This window comes from Coregonus lavaretus (assembly GCF_964263955.1).
Source record: "Coregonus lavaretus genome assembly, chromosome: 23".
Classification (NCBI taxonomy): Eukaryota; Metazoa; Chordata; class Actinopteri; order Salmoniformes; family Salmonidae; genus Coregonus; species Coregonus lavaretus.
Genome location: NC_140010.1, coordinates 27,363,311 through 27,383,640, shown reverse-complemented (window position 1 = coordinate 27,383,640; position 20,330 = coordinate 27,363,311). Strand labels below are relative to the sequence as shown.

The following is a 20,330-nucleotide window of genomic DNA, read 5'->3' as shown; positions in this document are numbered from 1 at the left end:
CAAACGGCTGTGACTCCACCTGAAAAGTAGCGCACTATGTAGGGAATAGGCTGCCATTTGGGAAGCAATCCTGAGTCTATAAGGCCTTTTAATTATGTAAAATTGGTATGTGGATGTAACACTCACTAGGATCCTGTCGAAGGCAGAGGGGGTTCCTCCTCTCTGGACGTGACCCAGGATGGTGACTCGGGTGTCAAAGCCCAGACTGCTAACAACCAGCTATAGTAGGAGAGGAAGATCAGGTATTGAGCAATGTAAGTTTTCTCAAAGTAAGAGAGTACTTAAATAACACTGGTTACATCCCAAATGGCACCCTATTCCCTATATTATGCACTACTTTTGACCAGACAGCTCTGGTCAAATGTAGTGCATTATATAAAGAATAGTGTGCCATTTGGGACATAACAATTGTCTATTTGAAAACGTGATATTTGTGTTATGTTACATGATACACTATCTATGGCAGAAAGAGAATACAAATGCATGCTATTTCTTAGGAAGAAAGACAGAAGGGGAAAGCACAAGCACACATGCAAAACAGTTCCTGTCATGTACACAGTAAGTGAGCCTCCAACACTTACACCTTTTGTGTCCCAAATGGCACCCTATTCCGTATATAGTGCACTACTTTTAACCAGAGTCCAATGAACCCTGGTCAAAAGTAGTGCACTATATAGGGAATACGGTGCCACTTTGGACTCAAACCTTGTTCTTCTGTTCTCCCAGGTAAATGTACTGTATAAGACTCTTACCAGCACTCAGATCCTATAAGTTCTATATGTAATTCTATGCTTACCAGGTTCTTAGGTATGCTGACGAAGAACAAGGTTGCAATGCACAAACAGGAAGGAGTATAATTCACAGAACTTCACATCACTAAGAAAGGTCCAAGAAAAGACTTCAGAGTTAAAACATGGACAGCATGTTGTTAATGGGACAGAGAGAGGGAGAGATGACAATGTCCAACCAGAAGGTACCACGGCACAAAGGAGTACTGTACCAGACCTGGGGTCAAAAACGATTTGAAATAATTTTAAATACTTAAGTTGGGCTTGATTGAGCTTGGCTGGCGCTTGGTACCAATTAAATAGTCGCAAAACTGCAAAGCCCACTCATCTGCTACTCCAGCAAACATTCAAAGTATTTGAAATATTTTTAATAGGATTTGAACTCAGGTCTGCAGAGGAGTACTGCACCAGTACAGGACAGCTGGGCTGGGCTGGTCTTCTCATAGTACTTACTTCCTTAATATGGTTTGTAGTGATAGGCTTGTGGTGGCAATCTATCGCCCCCTCAGCTACAATAATGATATTGAGCCGTTTCTTATCTGCACGGTTCTATAGGAATACAAACAAAGCACAGATGTACAGTACATGACAGAAAGGTTTTCCATTTGGCTTTTCAAAAGCTGGACCCGGTTTATGCTGAAACAGCTGCATGCCTTCTTTCTCTATCTCTCACTTTACAGATTCCTTTCATCTGTAAAGCATGGAGCTATTCGCGCATCTGTAGGACCTGCTTTTGGTTTCCCCTTCGTTGCTTATTCAGGTACTCACATCCTTGACATTATCAACAGTAATAGCCTTTCCTTGTCTGTCAATGGCTCCTTCAGCAACTATGATTATATTCAGCCTTGAACCCCTGGATCGGTTCTGGGCAATAAGAAACACACTGCAGGAATGAACACTGTTGCTTTTGCTATGGTTGAAGGGAATGCAATAAACGACAACAATTGTGATCACTAAGCAGTACATCCCATTCATTGTAAGGCATTGATTAAAATGTATTTATAGTTACATCTGCAGATGTCACATGTCACGTGTGTGTGTGTGTGTGTTACCTCAGACAGTTTCTGACACATCCGTTCCTCCCACCCGTCCTCAGGGGGCATCTCAGGGATCAGGACCCAGTCTGCCCCACAGGCCAGAGCACTGACTAGAGCCAGGTACCTAAACACATATATACACACACACACACGCAAACACACACACACACATTAGAATATAATAAAATATAACTACATGCAAATACAAACCCATTTGTATGTATTATGAACAATTACAGCAAGGAAATACACAAGAATAAAGCAGGAAATTAGAGCAGCAAAGAAATGTCATTCCATACCCACAATGCCTTCCCATGACCTCCAGCACAAACGTCCTCTGGTGGCTGAAAGAAAGGAGAGAAGTTAGTGTAAATGTTGAGTGTGTACAAACAACACCACTGAGCTGTAATATGTACCATTTATTAACTTCAATGGATGCTTCCCAAATAAGTAGTGCACTATATAGGGAATAGGGTGCCATTTGGGACACAAAACAAATCAAATCCAATCAAATTGTATTTGTTACATGCACCGAATACAACAGGTGTAGACCTTACAGTGAAATGCTTACTTACGAGCCCTTAACCAACAATGCCGTTTTAAGAAAGAATACCAAAAAAAAATCACAGAAATATACTATATAAAATAATATATAACAAATAATTAAAGAGAAGAGTAAAAATAGCAATAGCGAGGCTATATACAGGGAATACTATACTGTCTCTGTCAGTACCTCTGTGCAGTAGTCATGATGGCGTCCACCACCTCTATGATTCTGTGCAGGGCAGAGTCTGTCCCGATGGTCATGTCAGTGCCACAGAAGTCGTTGTCGATGGACCCCACCATTCCCACGATGTGCAGCTCTGAGTTGTTCTGGGCAGCCTCCTCCTCAATCAGACCTTTAAACAGGATACACAAGACACCGCAATATGAACCCACTGGCTTCACTACTGAGTAATGTACACTCATAGGTGGAATAGCTCTATACAGGCTTTGGTAATACCTAGTAATAAATGTTTTACTAAAACATATCATGCGTATAAATAAATGTTTTGCAATTTGCGTAGGAAATTAGTTATATAATTTAGTGATCAAGTAGATTACTGTGAACATTTGGTCCACTACATTGACTACAACATTCAGTTACTCTGTTGGACCAGTTCCTCCAGTAGTCCGGTCCACTCCTCTCTGAAGAGGTTGGCCCCCGTGAGGCTACCGTCCCCTCCGATCACACACAGGTTAGTGATGCCACGCTGAACCAGGTGGTGGGCAGCCTTTAGACGCCCCTCATGGCTGCGGAACTCCTTGCAGCGGGCACTGCCAATGACTGTGCCACCCTGAGAGGAAAACACAACAGCTAAGAATTCAAATGAATGGATGAATGACAGTTGGAGAGACGGATTGATGGATGGATGACAATTTAATTGATGGATAGATGAAATGAGGTTGGATAGATAGATGAATAAAGATTGGATGGATGGGTGAAGGATATATGGAGGGATGGATGGATGGATGATTGAATGAATGTTGGAAGGATAGATGATAAATGTGGATGGATGGATGGATGGATGGATGGATGGATGGATGGATGGATGGATGGATGGATGGATGGATGGATGGATGGGCCGATGAAGGTTGGATGGATGCAACACCAAACCAATGGATGACATAATCTGACACAATTGAGCACTGCTGCATTCATTGACATGTCTCATTAATTCAACCTCTCATATAGTTTTTTTTGTGTTGTGTGGTGTGTTTTGTTGTTGTCATTAACTAACAGGTTCATGCAGAATCCACAATGACAGGGCACATTACACTCTGTTAGCATCAGGCAGAAAAGCAACTGCGCTCGTCTTTCCCATGCAATTTGTAAATTACAAGTCTGGGATCACAAATAGATTTATACCATTTTGTATTTGTACTTTATTCTGGATCCCCATTAGCTGCTGCCAAGACAGCAGCTACTCTTCCTGGGGTCCAATCACAATTACATACAATAAAACATGTCTGAGCTGTGTGTGAGTCGCTTAAACAGATAGCTCAATGATTTCACCATGTCAATACCGCTCACAAAGTAATGCAGTCAATCTCTCCTCCACCCTGAGCCAGGAGAGATTGACATGGATATTATCAATGCTGGCTCTCTGTGTACATCTAAGGGCCAGCTGTGCTGCTCTGTTCTGGTCCTACTGTAATTTGCCTATATCCCTCTTTGTGTCACTTGACTATATGACTGGACAGTAGTCCGGGTGCAACAAAACTAGGGCCTGTAGTACTTGTTTTGTTGATAGCATTGTTAAGAAGGCAGAGCAGCGCTTTATTATGGACTGACCTCTCCCCATCTTAGCTACCATTGCATCAATATGTTTTGACCATGGCAGTTTACAATCCAGGGTTACACCAAGCGGTTCAGCCTTAGTCTCCTCAATTTGCTAAATTTCCACATTATTCATTACAAGATTTAGTTGAGGTTTAGGGTTTAGTGAATAATTTGTCCCAAATCCAATGCTTTTAGTTTTTTTATATTTAGGACCAGCTTATTTCTTTCCACCAATTCTGAAACTGACTGCAGCTCTTTGTTAAGTGTTGCAGTGAGTTCACTTGCTGTGGTAGCTGACGTGTACAGTGTTGAGTCATCAGCATACATAGACACACATAGACTCAGTGCCAGTGATTTAAAAAGGTAAGGGGCCTAGACAGCTGCCCTGGGAAATGCTTGACTCTACCTGGATTATGTTGGAGAGGCTTCCATTAAAGAACACCATCTGTGTTCTGTCAGACAGGTAACTCTCAATCCACAATTTAGCAGGGGGTGTAAAGCCATAACACATACATTTTTCCAGCAGCAGATTATGATTGATAATGTCAAAAGCTGCTCTGAATTCTAACAAAACAGCTCCCACAATCTTCTTATTATACATTTTTCTCAGCCAATCATCAGTCATTTGTGTAAGTGCCGTACATGTTGAATGCCCTTCCCTATAAACGTGCTGAAGGTCTGTTGTTAATGTGTTTACTGTGAAATAGCATTGTATCTGGTCAAACACAATTTTTTTCAAAAGTTTACTAAGTTTGGTAACAGGCTGATTGGCTGAAGGGTGCTTTGCTATGACTTTCAGCTCCTAATCCTAGCATTGTATACTGTACATATCCTATGGGAATGCTAAAGAAATCCATATTATTTTGCCTAAAGGCACAAATACACACAGTAGTCAGTTCACTGCCCTCCTTACCACTTGTAACATGCTGGAGACACTTTCCCATGATGCCTCTTCAATGTTATCTCCACCGTCTACCATACCCTGGTAACCCTGCATGGAGAAAAGAAACATTAACATAGGCCTATATTTCCTAATATTAATATGAAAGTTTTCACCAATTACAATGTTGTTACATAGTAACAGTCATTGACTTTACAATGCAGCTTTGCTAACATCAGGGATATTGACATTCATTTTGAGATGACGATGCTAAGTCATGCTAAATACTGACTGTAGAAAAAGTAGACAACAGATTATCGTAGATACTGTCACTACTGGTCTACATAGACAACTCAAGGTATCCTCCGTCCTCCATTGAGTTAGATAGATAACAACACGTTAAAGTACTGTAAGCCTCTTACTTTCAGTGTCTGCGTCCCAAATGGCATCCTATTCCCATATATAGTGCTCTACTTTTGACCAGAACCCCATGGGCCCCGATCAAAAGTACTGCACTAAATAGGATACCCTATGGGCCTTGGTTAAAAGTATTGCACTATATAGGGCACTGGTCAAAAATAGTGCACTATATAGGGAATAAGGTGCCATTTGGGACAAAGCTAGTGAGTGTGATGTGAGCCTCCTCAACAGAATGCCTTTCATCAGTCATTAAACACTAGAGTCTCTAACAATAGACAACACTTAAGCAAAGTTCCCTGGCACTATTTCCACATGGTATCGTTTTAGCATTTGTGGCAGAAATTCCATTAAAGTCATGGGACCAATATTAGCATTTTTCGCGCATCATGTTCAAATCATCTAAGTGACTTTGTTGAGCTTCACAATAAATTGTAGATACTTTTGGATGATTTAGACATGATGCATGAAAAATGCTTATATCGGTCCCATAACTTGAATGGGATTTGTGCCACAAATGCTAAAATGTTAGCATGTGGAAACAGTGCCAGGGGGGAAAAAACAATGCATGAATTGCTGTCCTACCTTGTCCGTAGACTGCTTACAGGGTAAGGAACCAATGTGTAATTTTGTAATTTGGGTGAACTATCCCTTTAAGAAGCTGCTTATGTATGGGAAACTTATCCCACTACCAACTGCTCCCATTTCCTATAAAGGGCCCTGGTCAAAAGTAGTGCACTATATAGGGAATAGAGTGACATTTAGGGCAGACCCCATGACATGGCAAAATGTTAAATAACCTTACTTTACCTTATTTTCATGACCCTCAAATTAAACACAACACATTTTGTTTATCAGAGCCCTACTGCTGTGTTGAAAGAAAGGCTTTGCCCCCTGAGCACAGAGCTTGCCAGTGTTGATTTGTCTCAGTGTCAGTGGTAGAACAGTACAAGCCCCCAAGTAGTGTCTGTTATGATCTCACCTCATGTATGAAATAGACTTTAGCTCCCACATAAATACCCATGCGGACCACAGCCCGGACAGCAGCATTCATACCTGCACAACGAGAGAGAGAGAGAGAGAGAGAGAGAGAGAGAGAGAGAGAGAGAGAGAGAGAGAGAGAGAGAGAGAGAGAGAGAGAGAGAGAGAGAGAGAGAGAGAGAGAGAGAGAGAGAGAGAGAGAGAGAGAGAGAGAGAGAGAGAGAGAGAGAGAGCGAGAGAGCGAGAGAGAGAGAGATAATTAAAAATGGCAGTACATGAATGGCTATTGCACAATGCATGTTACATACAGTAGACTACAGACTGAAAATACTCATCAGGGAGATGGAATGAATCAACCAAATTAAAGTGATGTCCCACTGGTCACACACTAGTTGACTCAACGTTGTTTCCACATCATTTCAATGAAATTACGTTGAACCAACGTTGAATAGACGTTGAATTGACGTCTGTGCCCAGTGGGGTGCTTCGTCCAGCAGAGAAAGATGCTTGCGTAGCCATTGGCCATGTGTCATTGGATTAATTCAATATCTAATACATTTTCCATTCACAGTCTGAAAACAGATCATAATGATTACAAAAACTGGCATCTTAGGTGCACCGAAACTACAAGCACTGTCACCGGTACTGTGGGTTGGCTGGTGCCAAAGCAGTGTTGCTAGGATACCAGTAACAATATAAAATGCAGGAGTTTAGTGTACACATGGAGAATGGCACAGATTTCTCAATGTGGGTTAATAATGATAAACACTTCAAAAGTTCTTAATCCCACTGGAAGATTTCCTGAAGCATGCCAATGGTTCTGTGAGTCATTATAGAAATCCCCCTATATACAGAACAAACTGATATTTTCTGGCAGGTAAGACTTGCAAGCGGTTTTTACTAACATCATGTGAGAAAATATGCATATTGCATTCTCTAGTCTACAGGGTAGGCTACAGGATGGAGTGGTTATGCAAATTACTTTCTAGCCTAGACCACACCTGGATTCTGATGGGACATTGGCTTGATACAGAGATCCAAACTTGTATCCCAATCGCACCACATTCCTGCTGTGTAGACAGTGGTAGATTACGTGGTAGGTAGTCTTGCACGAAGTGCATGGTATTATCGCAGCCCACTGTCTTCAAAGCAGGAATGTGGTGTGATTGCGACAAAGGTTCGATTCAGACGTTTATTTGATAGCGAGGGACACATTTAACCTAACGGAAGGTAAATATTGTTCCTAGAGATTATGGATATGTCTTTGTGTGGCGAAGACGTGCAATGCACGTCTCTCTCCACTAATGCGCACTGACTCCCGCCAAATCATGCCCATTCATTGTGTAATTGTGTGAATTGTTTTCCATTTGTTTGTCAGTGTTTACCAATGCCCCGTTAAATATATAATCATCAGTGAAGTTTCCATTAATCCCCACCATTCACACAGTAATCTAGAATGTCTGGTTAAATTCTCTTCTATTACAGTAAAATAATGTCTGAATGTGTTTCTGTGTCCATATGACCGATTCTGTTGGACCAAACCTCAAATAAAAATGGCGATTTGAAACTGCTTGTTGTCAGAGTGGAAGAAGTGATCTTTTCATCTTTGTTGTTTTGAGTGGCAGAGGGAGGGATTTGGTGTGTGTGTGTAAGTAGGAAGGTGCACACATTATATACCATCATCTCTGACACAGCACAGAGCACAAAGGAGACAAGACCAAAAAGACAACGTCAAGCTGACATAAAAACTCATAAAACAAAACAAACAAAAAACTGGATTCTTGCAATACAGGCATTTGGAATATTGCAGTAAAACATACATTTTAATTAATCAAATTAATGTGATATATCGCCCAGCCCTATTCATCAGTTCACTTTGGTAACTCAATGGAGAGGTTGTATCTCAGCCTAGTAGAACCTAGGCGATCAAACTCAACTCCACGATTTACGATGGAGTTGAGCAGCGACTAGTGTGGGCTGACTGGAGCGCCGACGTCACATAAAATGAAGTTTCTATCAAAAACTACTGATTTCAGCACCCAAAGAATAGCCCACAATTACATTGTTCCCTGACGTTGTTCTGCGACATTGTTTACAACATTCTTCTTCCTTTTATGTGATGTCGGAGCTCCAGTCCGCCCACGCTAGTCAAAGCTCAACTCCATCGTAAACCATGGAGTTGAGTTTAGTCGAGTTTAGTCTGTGAAGTAGAACCCAGCTACCTGTGCTTTACTGATTAAGACAGGTTTTGCCTGATAAGAGGCTTTTTCTTTTTGAATTCTGACATTTTAAAGTCAGAAGTTTGTATATAGGCTACCTGTACATTTATCACCGTCATCTTGAACACCAGTGCTGTGTAAATAAATCCACATCTACCTGCATGCCTCCTACTAAACCTTTGTCCTTACGACTGCTACAAGGTCCCTATTTTACGGGACATTTGGCTGATACAGAGATCCAAACTTTTGTCCCAATCGCACCACATTCCTGCTGTGTAGACAGTGGTAGATTGCGTGGTAGGTAGTCTTGCACGAATGGTGTGGTCTAATGGCAGTCCACTGTCTACACAGCAGGAATGTGGCGTGATTGCGACAAAAGTTTGATTCAGATGTTTATTTGATACCGAGTGAGATGGATATGCCTTTGTTTGGTTAAACCGAACACTTTAGTTATATTTGGTCAAGGACCAGGCAATGGAATTTCTCGCAACTGGATCTCTGTATCAGCCCTATGTCTCGTCAGAATGCAGTTGCGTTGGAAGCTAATTGTTTTCTCTCCAGCAACAGGATACAGTGTATTTCACAACACAGGCATACAACCTCTTCCTTTCAGCACAACTGACCCTTCAAGATAGTATCAAGCAAATTAAAAAACAGCAGGCCAATGAAATACAGAGACATAACACTGTGTTTGAAGGCAATAAGAAAGGCCACAATATTAGGGCCATGCACAGTAACAAAGATAAAGCTGCGGTGTAGGGTTGGGTGATAAACTATATATACAAAAGTATGTGGACACCCCTTCAAATTAGTGGATTAGGCTATTTCAGCCACACCCGTTGCTGAGAGGTGTATAAAATCGAACACACAGCCATGCAATCTCCATAGACAAACATTGGCAGTAGAATGGCCTTACTGAAGAGCTCAGTGATTTTCAACGTGGCACCATCATAGGATGCCACATTTCCAACAAGTCAGTTCATCAAATTTCTGCCCTGCTAGAGCTGCCCCGGTCAACAGTAAGTGCTGTTATTGTGAAGTGGAAACGTCTAGGAAAAAACAACAGCTCAAACGCGAAGTGGTATGCCACACAAGCTCAAAGAACGGGACCGACAAGTCCTGAAGTGTCTGTCCTCGGTTGCAACACTTACTACCAAGTTCCAAACTGCCTCTGGAAGCAACGTCAGCACAAGAACTGTTCGTCGGGAGCTTCATGAAATGGGTTTCCATGGCCGAGCAGTCGCACATAAGCCTGTGATCACCATGCGCAATGCCATCTGGCAGTCCAACGGACTAATCTGGGTTTGGCGGATGCCAGAAGAATGGTACCTGCCCCAATGCATAGTGCCAACTGTAAAGTTTGGTGGAGGAGGAATAATGGTCTGGGGCTGTTTTTCATGGTTCGGGCTTGGCCACTTAGTTCCAGTGAAGGGAAATCTTAACGCTACAGCATAAAATGACATTCTAGACGATTTGTGGCAACAATTTGGGGAAGGCCATTTCCTGTTTCAGCATGACAATGCCCCCGTGCAAAAAGTGAGGTCCATACAGAAATGGTTTGTCGAGATCGGTGTGGAAGAACTTGACTAGCCTGCACAGAGCCCTGACCTCAACCCCATCGAACATCTTTGGGATAAATTGGAACGCCGACTGCGAGCCAGGCCGAATCGTCCAACTCTTGTGGCTGAATGGAAGCAAGTCCCTGCAGCAATGTTCCAACATCTAGTGGAAAGCCTTCCCAGAAGGGTGGAGGTTGTTATGGCAGCAAAGGGGGGACCAACTCCATATTAATGCTCATGATTCTGGAATGAGATGTTCGACAAGCAGGTGTCCACATACTTTTGGTCATATAGTGTATGTCAGTCTTTAACAAGGCTGGAGAACTGACAGTGTACAAGCTCAGTGAGCAGAATAGAACAGATCACATTAACTGGGATGACATTCCTTCTCATGGGAGCAGAAAGCCACACCTGCAATATTATGATAGGCTGCCGCTTCTACATTATGCTGCCAATTATCAAGTAATGTTGCATGTTGTCAACAGAAGAGTCAGTGAAGGCAGAGTACCTTACTGGCATGTATTGCTAGTGGCAGCCAGTTGCCTGTAAGTTATTGCTAATTTTACAATAACTTACTGACAAATGTTTTCCAGTTAAGAAAATACAAATTCACAGCAATCTCTAACAACAAGTTGCCGTTACATTACTGGAAAATTCACAATAACCTCATTACAGTGCAGCTTGTTAGTGACACATGCTCTTACACAGTTTGCAGAAGAGGTGCTCAACTTGCATTGGCATAATCATTAAACACTTAAACTGCTACAACACTTCCACTGATGGTTGGCACGAATAAACATATATTTGACCACATCCCCAAATATGCTAATGAACCCCACCAGTACATTTCCCGCACCTATCAAAGCGCAATGATGATCGCACCTTATATTCAAAATATTGGGTGGTAAAATGTCCCATTATACCTACAAGTTACCGAACTGTACAATGTGAGTTCATATGTGTACGTGTGAAGTGTACCTTTGACTTTTTTGCACCCCAGAAAACAATACTGCAGCCTAATTATACCCTTATTTTTGGAGAATGTGTTAATACATGTTCCAAGCAAGAAGTATGAACCTGGTGGCACTGCGGAAACATTGACGGTGACACGACTTCCTCCGAAGCTGCCACCTCTCCTTGTTCGGGCAGGCTTCGGCGTTCGTCGTCACCGCTCCGCATCTCATCATTCCATTTGTTTTGTCTTGTTTATTACACACACCTGGTTCATATCCCCTCATCAGTACCTGTATAAGTGTTCCCTCTGCCCCCTTGTCTTTGTGTGTGAGATAGTTTATTGTGGAGGATAGTGAAGCTCGGTGGAGCTCCGTGTATTTTGTATCGCCGGGATATTTCCCTGTGTGCCGTGTATTTCCAGTGTGCCTGTTTTGCGCCCTAGAGTGTTTTGACGCATTTCTGCGTAACTCTGTAATTGCGGAATTAAGCCTGTTATTCTGTGATTAACCCTCTTGCGCCTGACTCCTTCGACATCACCTCATCACACAATCACATACCGGACATGGAGTCAGCAGGAGAGGAACACATGACTGGAGTCGTTGCACGTATCTGGGAGCATTCGATGATGCTAGCCAGCTTGGGAGAAGCGATGGATCGTGTCCCCCACCCCCCAAACCCGGATCCCAAGGACATGTAGCTGGATAGAGAGGCGATCCGGGAGAACGGAGGACGACAGCACCAGTGTCACTCACATTTTCATGGCCGCAGAGGGTTCTCACGGGGTGGTCACGAGAGTGTCAGGGTAGGTGTCTAGGGGTTTCCGTTGGTGCAACCACGGTGGAAAGTCCAGACACTACCTCTACCGTGCGCATTCCCCCCAAATACCTAGATTTGGCGCACACGTTTTCCAAAAACGCAGGCGACCAAATTACTACCTCATCGGGCGGGGGATTGCGCAATCAAACTCCGGGTAAACGCTGTGCCTCCCAGGAGTAATGTGTATCCCCTGTCGCAGGCTGAAACGGAGGCGATGGAGCCATCCCTGCGCCAGGGGTTCATACGTCCCTCCACTTCGCCCGCCTCCTCAAGTTTATTTTTTGTGAAGAAGAAAGACGGAGGTCTGCGCCCTTGCATTGATTCCTGAGCACTGAACATGGGGACAATACGTTATAGTTATCCTCTACCCCTCATTCCATCTGTGATCGAGTCAATGCATTATGCGCGCTTCTTCACAAAATTAGCTCTCCGGAGTGCGTACAACCTGGTGCGTGTCCAAGAGGGGGAAGAGTGGAAGACAGCATTCAGCACAACCACGGGGCATTACGAATACTTGGTGATGCCTTACGGTTTTATAAATGCTCCATCCGTCTTCCAGTCCTTTGTGAACGAGGTGTTTCGGGACATGCTTGGTCGCGGTGTAGTGGTCTACATCGATGACATTCTGGTGTATTCCGCTACATGCGCCGAGCATGTGTCCCTGGTTCGCAAAGTGCTGGCCAGACTGTTGGAACATGACCTTTATGCCAAGGCAGAAAAGTGTCTGTTTTTCCAACAGTCCGTCTCCTTCCTCGGATACCGCATTACCACCTCAGGTGTGGAGATGGAGGGAGATCGCATTTCAGCCGTGCGTAATTGGCCGACTCAACCACGGTCAACGCTCGGGCACGCCACCCAAGCTCCGCCCCTGTGCCTTCTTCTCCAAGAAGCTCAGTCCGGCGGAGCAGAGCTATGATGTTTGTGATCGGGAGCTGTTGGCTGTTGTCCGAGCCCTGACCGTTTGGAGGCACTGGCTCGAGGGGGCGAAACACCCTTTTCTCGTCTGGACGGACCACCGTAACCTGGAGTACATCCGGGCAGCGAGGAGGCTGAACCCTCGCCAGGCCAGGTGGGCCCTATTCTTCACCCGGTTTGATTTTACTCTGTCTTACATCCCTGGTACGAAGAATGTGAAGGCAGACGCACTGTCACGGCTGTACGACACAGAGGAGAGGCCCATCCTGGTTGTTGTGGACCGCTTTTCTGAAGCCTGCCGCCTCCTTCCTCTGCCCGGTCTCCCCACGGCCCTGCAGACTGCGGAAGCCCTGTTTCACATGTCTTCCGGCACTACGGGGTGCCAGAGGACATAGTGTCTGACCGGGGTCCCCAATTCATATCCGGGGTCTGGAAGGCGTTCATGGAACGTGTGGGGGTCTCGGTCAGCCTGACCTCTGGTTTTCACCCCGAGTCTAATGGGCAGGTGGAACGGGCGAATCAGGATGTGGGTAGGTTCCTGCGGTCCTACTGCCAGGACCGGCCAGGGGAGTGGTCGGTGTTCTTGCCATGGGCCGAATATGCCCAGAACTCTCTCCGCCGGTCACGACTTCCTCCGAAGCTGCCACCTCTCCTTCTTCGGGCAGGCTTCGTCGTTTGTCGTCACCGGCCTTCTAGCCACTGCCGCGCCGCATCTCATCATTCCATTTCATTTGTTTTGTCTTGTTTATTACACACACCTAGTTCATATCCCCTCATCAGTACCTGTATAAGTGTTCCCTCTGCCCCTTGTCTTTGTGTGTGATTGTTTATTGTACAGGATAGTGAAGCTCGGTGGAGCTCCGTGTATTTTGTATCGCCAGGATATTTCCCTGTGTACGTTGTATTTACAGTGCGCCTGTTTTGATGCATTTCTGCGTAACTCTGTAATTGCGGAATAAAGCCTGTTATTCTGTGATTTACCCTCCTGCGCCTGACTCCTTCGACATCACATCATCACAGATGCACTCAACCAAGAGGTTGCAAATTCATGTACAGTGAGGGAAAAAAGTATTTGATCCCCTGCTGATTTTGTACGTTTGCCCACTGACAAAGACATGATCAGTCTATAATTTTAATGGTAGGTTTATTTGAACAGTGAGAGACAGAATAACAACAAAAAAATCCAGAAAGACGCATGTCAAAAATGTTATAAATTGATTTGCATTTTAAGGAGGGAAATAAGTATTTGACCCCTCTGCAAAACATGACTTAGTACTTGGTGGCAAAACCCTTGTTGGCAATCACAGAGGTCAGACGTTTCTTGTAGTTGGCCACCAGGTTTGCACACATCTCAGGAGGGATTTTGTCCCACTCCTCTTTGCAGATCTTCTCCGAATCATTAAGGTTTCGAGGCTGACGTTTGGCAACTTGAACCTTCAGCTCCCTCCACAGATTTTCTATAGGATTAAGGTCTGGAGACTGGCTAGGCCGCTCCAGGACCTTAATGTGCTTCTTCTTGAGCCACTCCTTTGTTGCCTTGGCCGTGTGTTTTGGGTTATTGTCATGTTGGAATACCCATCCACGACCCATTTTCAATGCCCTAACTGAGGGAAGGAGGTTCTCACCCAAGATTTGACAGTACATGGCCCCGTCCATCGTCCCTTTGATGAGGTGAAGTTGTCCTGTCCCCTTAGCAGAAAAACACCCCCAAAGCATAATGTTTCCACCTCCATGTTTGACGGTGGGGATGGTGTTCTTGGGGTCATAGGCAGCATTCCTCCTCCTCCAAACACGGCGAGTTGAGTTGATGCCAAAGAGCTCCATTTTGGTCTCATCTGACCACAACACTTTCACCCAGTTCTCCTCTGAATCATTCGGATGTTTATTGGCAAACTTCAGAAGGGGATGTATATGTGCTTTCTTGAGCAGGGGGGACCTTGCGGCGCTGCAGGATTTCAGTCCTTCACGGCGTAGTGTGTTACCAATTGTTTTCTTGGTGACTATGGTCCCAGCTGCCTTGAGATCATTGACAAGATCCTCCCGTGTAGTTCTGGACTGATTCCTCACCATTCTAATGATCATTACAACTCCACGAGGTGAGATCTTGCATGGAGCCCCAGGCCGAGGGAGATTGACAGTTATTTTGTGTTTCTTCCATTTGCGAATAATCGCACCAACTGTTGTCACCTTCTCACCAAGCTGCTTGGCGATGGTCTTGTAGCCCATTCCAGCCTTGTGTAGGTCTACAATCTTGTCCCTGACATCCTTGGAGAGCTATTTGGTCTTGGCCATGGTGGAGAGTTTGGAATCTGATTGATTGATTGCTTCTGTGGACAGGTGTCTTTTATACAGGTAACAAACTGAGATTAGGAGCACTCCCTTTAAGAGTGTGCTCCTAATCTCAGCTCGTTACCTGTATAAAAGACACCTGAGAGCCAGAAATCTTTCTGATTGAGAGGGGGTCAAATACTTATTTCCCTCATTAAAATGCAAATCAATTTATAACATTTTTGACATGCGTTTTTCTGGATTTTTTTGTTGTTATTCTGTCTCTCACTGTTCAAATAAACCTACCATTAAAATTATAGACTGATAATTTCTTTGTCAGTGGGCAAACGTACAAAATCAGCAGGGGATCAAATGCTTTTTTCCCTCACTGTATCCTCGGTGTCAGGTTTCCTTGAGCACTGGTAGTTTTACGTTGATGTAATGTTGGTGGTGATAATTGGACAATGATTTACTTGATTCTGGTCAGCTTTAAGCAAAGTGCATGAATGTATTCTTGCCAATAAGTCTGTAGCCATATCTATTTTATGCTCACAGACCTGGTGGTGTAGCAGGAAATGTAGCAGGACATTTCAGATTGCTAGTGAATGAGAGGTTTTAAGTTGAAATCCCAAGTGTGGTCACAGTACGAAATAATACAGTATTTGTTTTACACTAATTGAAATCAGAATACAGCAGCATACTGCCATTTTATAGAAATAACACCTTCAAGTTTTGTATATACTTTAGGCAAAGTGCAAAAATGCATTTTTGGCAGCATACAGTACAGTATGTATAGCCTCTCCCCATTATGTCCACAGACCTGGTGGCTCAACAGGAATTCTGGTAGCAGCCAAGAGGTTGTGAGTTCAAATCCCAAGTGAGGCTGGTCCCAAGTTATCCAGGGGACCATGACACAACATTCTAAAAACATTATTCTCCACAAACAGGGAACTAGATAAAACTTGCAGGGGACGATGACTGATTGAATTAATGTCCATTATGCATTTTGAAATAAAATATTCTCAATGACATTTGACACAGGGTTTTCACATGTGCTCAAATGTCATCACATGTGTAAATTCATGGTATCACATGTTGAAATTTTGCATCCCCATGTTGTCACATTTATTTAACACGAGATCATGTTTTCACATGCTCACATGTTGTCACATGTTATTACATTAACATAAAGTAATGTCATCACGTGAAATGTGTTTTTTCCATAAGGGTTTAAGACAAATTAAAGTTATGAACAACTAGCCTATTTCCCAAATATTCTAATAGCCTAAGAAGTTACTATTGTCCTAAAGTTGCTGCTTTCAAAAAGAACAATAATGGAAGTCGGAGTCTATAGGCCTAGGCATAGGCTATTCTCAATCACAGCTTTATGAGCGATATAACAAACAATAGCCTATTTAAGAGAGGAGCAAAGCAATTATTATCCAGTTCTCAAGACTGCAGACTTTGCTTCTATCCAACCCATGATTTATAGCCTAACTCACTACGGTAAAACAGCCCGTTCCTCATCAGTTGTCTGTCACTTTGCTCCATCACGTGTGCGAGACGCAGACACAGACAGACACACCTGTTCCATGCTAAATGGCGCTGCCCATGCTGTCACAGACGCTATAATGGCACAGATACAAAGATGAGTCTTCTATCTCTATGGCCTGTTGTTCACACCTGTATGTGCCCTCTCATTGGCTAGAAAGGTCCCACCTGATCTCGCCTCCTCCCACCTGCCTTCCATCTTTGAGGACATGTATTTCCATCGTTAGAGTGGTCACTTAACTATCTTGTCAATGTAATATACAATCTTTGGAATAGTGACCGCATAGAGGCAAAACCAGTGATGTATATAAACCCTGGATTGCCAACGCCATGTATTGGCCATTGAGAGACTTTGAACCCACAGATCGGCCATATTGGCACTCCCCAGTAGGAGAAGTCCTCCATAGGAATGAATAGAATTCTACAGTAGCCTATTTCAATTAAATGTTTCAAGGACAAAATTACATGTATTCAAGTATGTTTTGGTTGTAGCGGGGACAGTAACATTAGTCATCTCTAAAAAATTATACTTTAAGGAAAATGTTTTTATATATTTTCCATGTTTTATTTTTATGCTTAGCTCACATCATATAATTTAAAAGTATGCATTAACATGTCTTTAATAGAATAAACGTGGCAAAAACGAATGTAGATATTAATAAATGCATTTCTATCACTTCCAAAATATGTTTTACAACGGTGGGGGCGTGCCAAGATGGAAGCCAGTTGGCTCAACACAGCTCCCCCAATCAGACATCTAGTTTATATATAAGTCATTGGGCAAACCCCACTACTTCCCGCTCCTCACGTAGGCCTGCCCTACATGACCCCCACCCTTCCTGTGTTTTAACGCATTGCAACAGTCTGCTATAAAGTTCCATTCATTACAATATTGGGCATACGCCAATGATGGAATTTGAGGTGTAGGCCTATTGATAGGCTATGCACTATAATTTCCTTGTTCGCTAAAATCTTGGCACGTAGAGTTGAACATGCAGGGCGCGATAGATGCACACTTTATGACATTTCTGCGCCACGTTAACTACTCAACGATTGGAAGTCTGCAATGCAGGCTTCAGTATCCTCAAAGATGGTATCCTAACTTATTTGTTACTATAGGCTACATGTGTTTTATCGATTATAAGAGTGCATAATCACATTTCTTTGAATGGCGAGAAATTGTAACATAACTTCCAAATAATAATAATATGCCATTTAGCAGACGCTTTTATCCAAAGCGACTTACAGTCATGTGTGCGTACGTTTTTACGAATGGGTGGTCCCGGGGATCGAACCCACTACCCTGGCTTTGCAAGCGCTATGCTCTACCAATTGAGCTACAGAGGACCACATAACCAATAATTGGCCTATTCCACAAATAATGGTTAGGCCACTATATTTAAAATGTTTCTGTTGAATAGCTTAGACTATATGACTGTCAGTGTCCATACTCAACCATATCATCTGTTGCATTATTTTGTTGACCATACGAGAACAAATAGGCCTACTGTAAGATACATTTATCCTGTAGGCTAAACACTGCCAATGACAGCACTTGAAAAACGGATAACTCAACAGTTTGTTTCCCTTTTAGTATCATGTAGTTATTACACTGTAATCCATTTGATACAATATAACTCTTATCCACTTGTTTCAGTAACCGATACCTTGGGCATCTCCTCCGCTTGTCAGAACGCCGATGGATTTCCCGGCCCCAGAGAGATTCTCAAATAATTTCTTTGTGTCCTGCCGCTTCGCCATGGCTCCCCTTCTATCCTTCACAAATATAATATATGAATACCGGTTGTCTTATTTTGTTTTGAAATAAAATAAGTGCTGCAGTGGTTACACCCCTTTTCCTGCTCTCACACACTCATCTCCCCACCGTTCCCGATGGCAGCAGTGAGCATATGGGGGAGCTGTCCTCCTGTAATGAATTAATTGAAAGTGCTGTCATCCAATAGATTACTGCATCACGTATATTCCTCAAACTTTTCTGACCAATTGGGTCCGTAGAAACTACTACATAGACAAGAAGGTAGGGACTAGGAATGTTTCCACTACTTACCACAGCCACAAAGTCCAAAATGGATATAGATTTATTCTTTAAGCTTTTTGGTCTTAATTTAAGGTTAAGGTTAGGCATGAGGTTAGCAGTGTGGTTAAGGTTAGGTTCAAGGCTAGGGTTAGGTTTAAAATAACATTTAAATAAGATCAACTGTATAAATGGGCGGGGTTTATGACTTTGTGGCTGTGGTAACTAGTGACGACAGAGGAACAGTTAAACAGGAAGCAATGCCGTAATTGGCATTTTTACTAGTTTTAAACCATAGGCAAAAAAAAAAAAACTCAATGAATAAAAATAGGATGGATACAAATGTAGCAAAAATCTAATACAAGAAGGCACTTAAACAAATTGAAGTAGGATATTGACACGTGCCAGAGAATTGTGCAATAATAATGTCAGTCAAGACAGACATCTAGCTGCATATTGTATCTCTGCAGGCTGTTGTGACCCTCTATGAACGTACTTCTGCTTTCTAACCAGCAAGGAGCGCTCGAACCAAAGACAATGACTCCAAAGTTAGACAGGAAAACCTGAGAGTTGCTTATCGTTTGATGCTAAAACAGCATGATTTCTCTGGAAAAAACAACAACAGAATAACACTAAAACAGCACCCCCAAATAAGTACATTTTTCTGTGTCAGATTTTTATGAAAAGGAGGGGGACAAATATTGGCTTGTAACTTATTGAGACTAGCCTACTCAATAACCCGATGGAGGCCACCCCTGGGGCAAGCTGGATGACTCCTGCCTGTACTCTGCTTTATTCGTATGAAAACATAAAGTCTGAACTTTACTTTAAAGTGGCAATCAGCAGTAGAAACTTTAACAAAGTGCACTCCCCGCCGCTGTTTCAGTACAAAGCTGATGGGGCTGGAGAAATGTAACCACTCTCAAATTCATAGACAGCGCTATGGATGCAAGGACTGGCCATCCATGATATCACAATGATAGTTTTAACAATGCTGTGTGGCTATAGTGCTTGTTTACATTTACATTGTTTACAAACATTGGAGTAAAACAGGCTTATATTTAGGGTTCTATTGGGGTACGGCAGTTGAACTAAGCTAATGAGGCATTTATAAGTTATATTCTTCAAGAATCAATGGATACATATAATTAATTTATAAGTCCAAAAATGGATGTAGCAACTGCTGATTTCCCCTTCAAATACAGTGCCTTCGGAAAGTATTCAGACCCCTTGACTTTTTCCAAATTTTGCTACGTTACAGCCTTATTCTAAAATTGATTCAATTGGTTTTTTCCCTCATCAATCTACACACAATACCCTATAATGACAAAGCAAAAACAGGTTTTTAGAATTTTTTGCTAATTGATAAAAATAAAAAAAATGAAATATCACATTTACATAAGTATTCCGACAATTTACTCAGTACTTTGTTGAAGCACCTTTGGCAGCGATTACAGCATCGAGTCTTCTTGAGTATGACGCTACAAGCTTGGCACACACACCTGTAAAATACAGTTGAAGTCGTAAGTTTACATACACCTTAGCCAAATACATTTAATCTCAGTTTTTCACAATTCTTGACATTTA

The 20,330-nt window shown here is 42.9% G+C and overlaps 1 protein-coding gene across 1 annotated transcript in view; it reads right to left on the bottom strand.

Annotated features, from left to right (window-relative positions):
- Window positions 1–18,612, bottom strand: part of LOC311099126 (ATP-dependent 6-phosphofructokinase, platelet type-like) — a 36,879-nt gene extending 18,267 nt beyond the window's left edge. Inside the window, exons 1-9 of the mRNA XM_084139780.1 lie at window positions 18,376–18,612; window positions 6,428–6,501; window positions 5,062–5,139; window positions 2,973–3,162; window positions 2,559–2,724; window positions 2,125–2,169; window positions 1,841–1,949; window positions 1,242–1,337; window positions 127–219 (exon numbers count right to left, since the gene is read on the bottom strand). Coding sequence (XP_083995906.1) covers window positions 127–219; window positions 1,242–1,337; window positions 1,841–1,949; window positions 2,125–2,169; window positions 2,559–2,724; window positions 2,973–3,162; window positions 5,062–5,139; window positions 6,428–6,501; window positions 18,376–18,469 — 945 coding nt within the window. The 5' untranslated portion in view covers window positions 18,470–18,612. The remainder of the gene's footprint in view (window positions 1–126; window positions 220–1,241; window positions 1,338–1,840; window positions 1,950–2,124; window positions 2,170–2,558; window positions 2,725–2,972; window positions 3,163–5,061; window positions 5,140–6,427; window positions 6,502–18,375) is intronic.
- Between the last annotated feature and the right edge of the window lie 1,718 nt (window positions 18,613–20,330).